This window comes from Sinocyclocheilus grahami, unplaced genomic scaffold (assembly GCF_001515645.1).
Source record: "Sinocyclocheilus grahami isolate Dianchi unplaced genomic scaffold, SAMN03320097.WGS_v1.1 scaffold1705.1, whole genome shotgun sequence".
Classification (NCBI taxonomy): domain Eukaryota; kingdom Metazoa; phylum Chordata; class Actinopteri; order Cypriniformes; family Cyprinidae; genus Sinocyclocheilus; species Sinocyclocheilus grahami.
In genome coordinates, this window is record NW_015506884.1 from 113,854 (window position 1) to 122,209 (window position 8,356).

Below are 8,356 nucleotides of genomic sequence, written 5' to 3' on the forward strand. Positions count from 1 at the left end.
TTTCTGACTCACCAGGCACATTCCAATAATCAGATATTTGTAGCAGAATACATGTCGTGCAACACCTCTGTCTTTTGAAACACATGCACAGTGCCAAGGCCAGTTGAAGTCCGATTGACATATGTGCTGGATGAAGAAAAAAAACAGTAGGCAAAAAGTAGCCAAGTGACTTACTAGTTCCTATTCTGAAGTGCATATCTGATGTACATTTTACTATCCCATGAGGCCACGGGAGAAGACTTGTGAATGGCAGGAAAAAGACATGACTGATGCAAGTACCTTACATCAAGAAAGATAACTATAAAATCTATAATGACAACTGCCAATGGATCATGACATTCGGTGTATTATATGCACATGCTGTTGTCTGCTGCTTTAAATGCTCAAGCTCATTAAAGTCAGAATCTGATTGACTGTCAATGTTTGTCTGTATGGCCCTTAAGTGAGGACACATGACGATAAGGGTGTATGTCCGGACTGCATTCATACTATCCACCTTCAGTCCGTCCCTAATGGTTGCTATTTGTTATCATAATATATTAATTATGTTTTATTAACAAGGTTCGGGAGGAGCACGATCAGATAATCAACCAATTCGGCACAGGTGGAGCTTGTTTAGTTAATCATCTTAACTAGCACAATACGTATATATATATATATATATATATATATACAGTGGGTACGGAAAGTATTCAGACCCCCTTAAATTTTTCACTCTTTGTTATATTGCAGCCATTTGCTAAAATCATTCAAGCAACTTGCCTCTGTCCCACGACAGTTTTCCGGCATCCCTCCTCTACTCCAACTCCTCACTCTTAAACCATTCTCATCCCATACTAGGGATTGGGGAGTTCTCTGGGTTTGGGCTATATTCCGAGCTCAGAGCCCTCCCTCAGGACAGCACGCCAAATATGCGTACTATTTGCTCAATCCAATTATATGTAAGTGCGAACTCGTGAATTATTGTAATCAGAAACACAAGTATTTTGTAGTGCATAGTTTTTAACTGTACTGTTATTCTTGTAGTTATTTATATATGGTGGCTAATGAATCGGAAATCTTGCACACTGACAGGATCCGCCTACCTATACTGGCAGTACTTGATTTCAGATCTATCTATATATATATAGAATATAGAGCTGGCTAGTAAATTATTACATACAATCTGGATTACATAATCAGATTCCAAAAATTAAGTACTTGTAATTAGATTAAATTACATATTTAAATGCTCATAATAAGACTACAGTTACTTTTTTATTGATTACATTATTATTGTTCACACAATAGCAATAGATTATTCAAAATGTATTGATTCTCCTTAATTCCTCATCTTTTAAATGTTCCTTTCTAAAATAGCCTACTGCTAATACACACTCAAGTCTTCCAGTTTTGTGGACATTCACAAAGACCATTCACTAGTCAGGTGGCTACACAGCATTTGACCACTGGATTTACAAAAACCATTTCAAGTGTTTCAACATTGCATCAACTACTGATGAACACATTAATGTTTATTTGAATTATCACTCAGCGGGTTATTTAAACATGTGTCTTTGGAGTTGTCTTTCAAACACTTTAAAATGCACAAATTCACATTATTTCTTATTTATGGGCATTCCCAAACTTTTTTTTGTCTTTTGAAACTCTTTCGCCTAATTTATGTACTTGAAGTACCTTTGAGATTTTAAAATAAATATTTTAATAATGAAATCACATTTGAATGTTCACATTTCTATGACATTGGTTAATGGCATGCAGGTAAACAAATAAAATATTTTATTTTGTAAGTAAGTGTTTTATCTTGATTGATGTTATTTTAAAATTATTTATTTTTACATTTTTATGATTTAATGAATTATTAGCTTTTCATTAACTCTCAAACCCCTGGGCCTGCAGTTACCTTACTAACCCCAGTTTAGGAAACCTTTATGTAATTTAATGTTTAATGCACCTCATGTTGTTAATTAAACTTTTATATTAATTACAGTAGATTACAGTACTAACTACAATTTTTTTGTCATGTAATTTGGTATCAGTAACAGATTACAATTTTCAAGTAATCTACCCAGCACTGTATATATATATATATATATATATTTTTTAATAAATCTGCAAAAATGTCAACAATTCTGTGTTTTTCTGTCAATATGGGGTGCTGTGTGTACATTAATGAGGAAAAAAAATTAACTTAAATGATTTTTGCAAATGGCTGCAATATAACAAAGAGTGAAAAATTTAAGGGGGTCTGAATACTTTCCGTACCCACTGTATATATATATATGTATGTATATATATTCACCGATCAGGCATAACATTATGACTACTGACAGGTGAAGTGTATAACACTGATTATCTCTAACAGCACCTGTTAGTGAGTGGGATATATTAGGCAGCAAGTGAACATTTTGTCCTCAAAGTTGATGTGTTAGAAGCAAGAAAAATGGTCAAGCGTAAGGATTTGAGCGAGCTTGACAAGGGCCAAATTGTGATTGCTAGACGATTGGGTCAGAGCATTCCCAAATCTGCAGCTCTTCTGGGGTGTTCCCGGCCTGCAGTGGTCAGTATCTATCAAAGGTGGTCAAAGAAGGAACAGTGGTGAACCGGCGACAGGGTCGTGGGTGGCCCGTGTGGTCAGATCCAACAGACGCCGAGGTTGCTTTGTTTCTTCTCGACAGGTGAGTAACACCGTGTCTGCGCCGCAACAGCTAAAGTCTGTCTAGTACACTGGACGCAACAAAGCGACCATTGAAAATCATTTGAAATTTGTGTCAATGCGTCATAAATAGAACGCAGCAGCAGTTTTCTGTCGGGGATTTGTCGTGTTGTGCCGCGCCGCATCCATGCATCTATGGTGTAGACAGCATCACTGATTATAATGAGTTCCATAGTATTTTGTCGTGCCGCGCCACTCGCGTCCGGTCTTGACACGGTGTAACATTGGTTTTGCTTTGTTTCACTGAACTAATCGTTTCCTGGGTTGCGTACGTATGTGTGGGGCAGAGCTATCAAAAAGAGGCGTGTTTGTTTTGGTGATTTCAAATGTCAACATTGGCTACCAGAAATTGCTTACCCCACCTTTAACTGGCACAAAACAGTGTATCATAGATCACATCAGGTCATCTGTAATGTATCTGCATGTTTTACACACTTTGGCCACCAGGTGGTATTGTGAGCAAATGAAGCCTCGAGAAATGAACCCTTTTGTGAACAATTTGGATGAAAGGCTTCAATGCTTCATAAGGCTTCATCTCCCCATCACTAGTTTGAGGAGCACAATGAGTTTGAGGTGTTGACTTGGCCTCCAAATTCCCCAGATCTCAATCCAATCGAGCATCTGTGGGATGTGCTGAGCAAACAAGTCTGATCCGGGGCCCCACCTCGCAATTTACAGGATTTAAAGGATCGGCTGCTAACACACACACACACACATATATATATATATTGTTTTAGTCAGACTGAAATCGAACTTCTAAAGTGCATGTAAACATACTTAGCTGTGACTCAGACTGAGGTTCTCCAGTCAAGGATGTTTGACATTTCATGGTCCTGCATGCTGACTAATGCATAAACACTTCATGCTTGCTGGACTCATTGAGCAGCCATTGAAATTGTTCCAGACTGCAGCTTCAATTCAATTAATTATTGATTGGATCATCATCTGCATGCGCTGCTGCTAACTGCCTCAGATCAAAGGCGCAGAGTATGTGTGCGTTCTAGGTTTCCGTCCCTCTGACAGCATGTCAAATGGAGGAAGACAGGGGTAATTTACCCGCCATTAATATTATGCACGAGTGCGCTCGTGAAAGCAAAGATGTTTTTAATGTCATCTGAGGCCTAGTCTCGATTCATACTCTTGGGCACACAGTCATTTTCCATCCCAAACCGCCCGCTACAAAACTCCTCTCAGGCAGAACAGCCTGAACATTGTAAACAACATTTGAGCTCGTTGAGTTACTAAAGCCACATTCGTACGGGACTGGTTCTCCCCGAGGACGTCAGCTGAGGTAAAAGTGGTTCACAGACGTCAGAATTAAACACGTCCATTTTATTGTTGCACGACATCAGTAAAAATATTAAGAAAATAACCCCCTTTTGGCTAATTCGGAGTCCTCTGACAAATTAAATCATGCCAGATATCAGATATTATGTCAGTGAATCTGCTTATGTATTTTTGTTTTATCTTTCAGTGATTCTGGAAGAGTTTATGCACCGAGGAGATGTTTTGGATTGATCAGTTCAACATGTTTAGAGGTGTTTATGTTGGGATGCATCTCCATTTTTTTCTTTTTACTCAAGATGATTCAACACAGCCACATATTGTCAATTTTTTATTGTAAATATTGACAAATCTAGCATTCACGTCCATTAATAAATTGAATTGCCAGTATGGTTTCACATTTTCATCGATTGAACTGTCAAAAGAAAATCTTGTTGACAAAATAAGCATATTTTGCATATTACTTTTACATTTGAAATGCGTTATTTAATGCTGTAGCTATCACTATTATGATTATGATTGTATGCAGACAGCATGTCAAGACTTCATCAGCGAAGAATAGTAGGCAAAAACCACTTGGGGCAGACTTGGAGAGATGTGTGAGCGGCGGATTCTCTACATCACCATCTCTGAAGCAACTGGTTAATGTTTTATAGACAGCATTCAACTGGAGACCCTTCAAAAGTTGTATAAATGTATTCTAAGAAGGTTGGAGGCTGTATTAAAGGCAAATGGTGCTAAAATGCCTTCTTGCCTAATTCCCAGGCATTCACATTATTTTGTCCAACCCCTGTATATACACAGAACATGTGAGCGAGCAGGTAAAATACAGAGTCCTTGATGAAGACTGATTGAGCTGACAAAAGCAAATACCATTGTCAAACTGGGAAAGCATCTGTATTTGTAAAAGGTTAATACAGTAAGACAGTACTATTGTACAATATTATACTGTTATAATACAGCTTATAACTGTATTCTACTTGTTATAAGCCATATTTTAACATTTATTCCTGTGATGGCTGCTTAATATTTTTGTAGAAAATCAAATACTGGATATATATTCCCCCGTTTTGCTAAAACCATGGTAGCAACTAGTATATGAAATCCCATACATCCCATATTAATATTGTAAATCAAAACCTGTCCCCATCAAAGGAGTGCTTAGGTTTTCATCACATCAATATAAAGACATCAGTCCATTGGTACAAACCAAAACAGTTTATTAGGAAACATCAGTCAGAGCACATTCCCCCAGAATTCTCAGCAGTGGCAAAGAGCAGAGTGTGAAAACTGACCAGGACCTACAAGTACATGCTTGGTAACCCCCAAACCTGAACATGCTTTTATTACTTTGATTTTTACAAATATTTCCTGGAACAAAAACAAATGGACAGAATCTGTGGGTTGAGCAGAAGACTGAGAGACTGTGCTCTTAACAGATGAGAGGCAGGAGGGGAGGAGGGTACAGTGTGGGCCTGAGCTTCTGCCCGTATAAACAAAATTAAGAGGAGCTACACAATCATATGAGTGATTTATGAAGATTTCTTCTGCTTCTTCTTCTCTGCCTCCTCCTCTTTCTCCTTTTCTATTTCAGCGACCAGCGTCTCGATCTCTTTGGACTCCAGAATCTGTGAAAGAAGAGAGATGAAAGGAATGTTCCAACATTAGACAAATGACAAGAATGCTGTAAATAGATGAATATACCAACAAAAAAAAAATCATAAATCAAATGTTTTACTTTTAGGGGCTGGTTTCTTCGGATCACAGCCAGCTCGATGTTCTTGCCCCCGGATTGCACAACCTGTGTATCACAAATCATATACAATTGCAAACATGTTACATCCTGTCAGCGTCATGATATGAGAGTGTTTTGAATGCATGTAACTATGGTTACATGGTGTTTACCTCTAGTAAGGCTTTGATGGCCAGTTTGATGGCATCATTATCGCTTGTGATGGCTTCATCTGTGTAGTTTTTCTCCAAAAACTCCCTCACCGTCTTCGCACTGCGCCCGATAGCGTTTGCCTGACGACATAGGTGAGAAGAGGGTCAATATGGTCACAAAAAGAGTAACACCTGAATGTTATAGAAACAAACGGCTCTCCCTTTACCTTCCATGCGTGGTATGTTCCAGAGGGGTCTGTCTGATACAGACGTGGAGTCCCATCATAGTCGAAACCAACGATCAGGGCTGAGATACCAAAGGGACGGCGTCCATTGCTTTGAGTGTAGCGCTGATGCACGAGCAAAACACAATGAAGAGCGAAATATCCAAAAGAGCGAGTTACTGTAACAGTTTAAACTACTGCAAAGGTAAATTCATGATTTACTCACCCTAGGGCTTCATGATTAATGGCGATTAAACAAAAATAGCACTATGATACTGCTGTTATCGAATCGCAAAGGCTGCACAACATGAGGGTGAGTAAATGACAGAATTGTCAATTTGAGTGAACTACACCTATAGATGGCCTGTTTGTGAACTGGAGTGAGGGATGTCACCTGTTTGAGTGTGGCAATGTAGCGGGTGATATACTCCACAGTAACGGGGTCCTCCACTGTCAGTCTGTGGCTCTGGCACTCTACTCTAGCTCTGTTTATGACGATCCTGGCATCTGCAGTCAGACCTGGACAAACACACTTATATGTAAAAACATGCTCAGATCACTCATATGCATTGTAGAGTCCAGATGAAGAACCATTAAACTGCCGATTCTGTCAAGTCGATGGTTTTTAATTAATTATCTATTGGCCCCAGTTAAGAGAGCTAAAACACAAAATGTAATAGATGCTACCATTTTCTTTCAGGGCATTTATTTCCATAAATGAAAGTGAATGGTGACTGATAAACATCATCATGTCAGAACTATCCCTTCATGTCATTGATTACAAGCACAGTGCAGGTTTAGAAGAATGAATCTTACCAGCAAAGGCCATGCACACATGCTCATCTAGAGCACAGATCTTCCTGACTGTCCTCTCCTCCTGAAGCTTTGCCACAGACTTCTTCTCGACACCCAGGACAACAATATCCTTCCCCCTGATGCCAACCTTGAATGTGCGAAAACACAACTTTTATTTATTTACATCTATGGGCACATCGCCCTCTACCGGAATTTTTGTCCATCACACCCACACAGCCTTAAGAATGAAACTACATGAATCATACAGTTACAGTAGAAGCCCAATAAAACGAAAAATTTGGCATTTGATTACTTAGGGGTCCTTTAACAGTCGTTAAGTTTAAAACGAGCCCAGTAAAGCCAGACTTGTAATTTCATTGATTAGTTAACCGGCAAAATGATTAAAGCCCATGTTCTTTAATTCATTTATTTTACAGAAAATTAGCAGTGCACACGTGCAGTATTTAATATTCTTTTACATAAATATGTGATCAAGATAAATATGTCTATGAATATATCTAGTTTACAGCAGGACAGACCACGCTAATATTAGCTGCAACATGCAAGTCACGCTTAACGTTAGCTGTAGCATATCAATGAAATCGCTGCTAATAAAGCAAACGACCCAGCGGTTTCATAACAATCTTAATCAATCACAGTGTTTACTCCTTGTATACAGCGCTTGTTCGCTATAATCATCGATCAATTGGTCATGAGTGTATAATTGTGTAACGTTAGCCGTTAGCCACAGCGCTAAAGCTGCGGCTCAAATGTAGCCAAATAAACACACTCACAGCTGTGGAGCCCTTCTTTACTGCTTCCTGAGCATATTCCACCTGAAACAGGTGACCATCGGGAGAAAAAACTGTTATAGCTCTGTCATATCTAGCTGCCATTTCTGCACACTAGACACAAAAGCACGAATTAGAGTGAAATAGTTGCCTCTGACTTTCGACTCGCAGCACAGGAGCTTTCGAAATTGATTTGCGCATGCGCAGGAAGCCAGGACCAGCGCGCGTTGAATGGTGGGACTTGTAATCTTCAAAGCACGAAACTCGTGTCTCGTTTTTCTTATCCCCTTATAAAATGTTTAAAACTTATCCCCCGTTTTCTTTCCGTTTTGAATAATAGTTTTTTTTTTCTACGGAACCGGACGGTTTTTTGTTTTATTTCAGAGTCTGTAAACAGCATTAACAGAGGCCAGAGACGCAAAGAAGAGAAAATACATTAGCAGGCAGAGCAAGGTCATTGTTCACAATGCGCAAAGTATGAATGTATCTCTGAGGGGAACTGACTGTCTTAAGAAACAGTTGATGGCATTTTCCTTTCATCTTGCCTCTGTATAAAGCATTTAGTGTTTACAGTGCAAGGAAACAATGCACCGCTGCTGTTCCTTAAGCGCCACCTGCTGAAAGAGAGTGAATTTGCTTTTTTATTCAGCACATCTTCTTTA

At 39.0% G+C, this 8,356-nt stretch overlaps 1 protein-coding gene across 1 annotated transcript; it reads right to left on the bottom strand.

Annotated features, from left to right (window-relative positions):
* Nucleotides 1–5,203: 5,203 nt before the first annotated feature.
* On the bottom strand, nucleotides 5,204–7,921 carry LOC107572146 (proteasome subunit alpha type-7). The gene is made up of 7 exons (XM_016258561.1): nucleotides 7,698–7,921; nucleotides 6,925–7,051; nucleotides 6,503–6,627; nucleotides 6,112–6,234; nucleotides 5,906–6,025; nucleotides 5,739–5,801; nucleotides 5,204–5,628 (listed from the first exon to the last, which is right to left on the bottom strand). Exons 1-7 carry the CDS (start codon nucleotides 7,797–7,799, stop codon nucleotides 5,533–5,535), a joined length of 756 nt encoding a protein of 251 aa, XP_016114047.1. The 5' UTR covers nucleotides 7,800–7,921; the 3' UTR covers nucleotides 5,204–5,532.
* Between the last annotated feature and the right edge of the window lie 435 nt (nucleotides 7,922–8,356).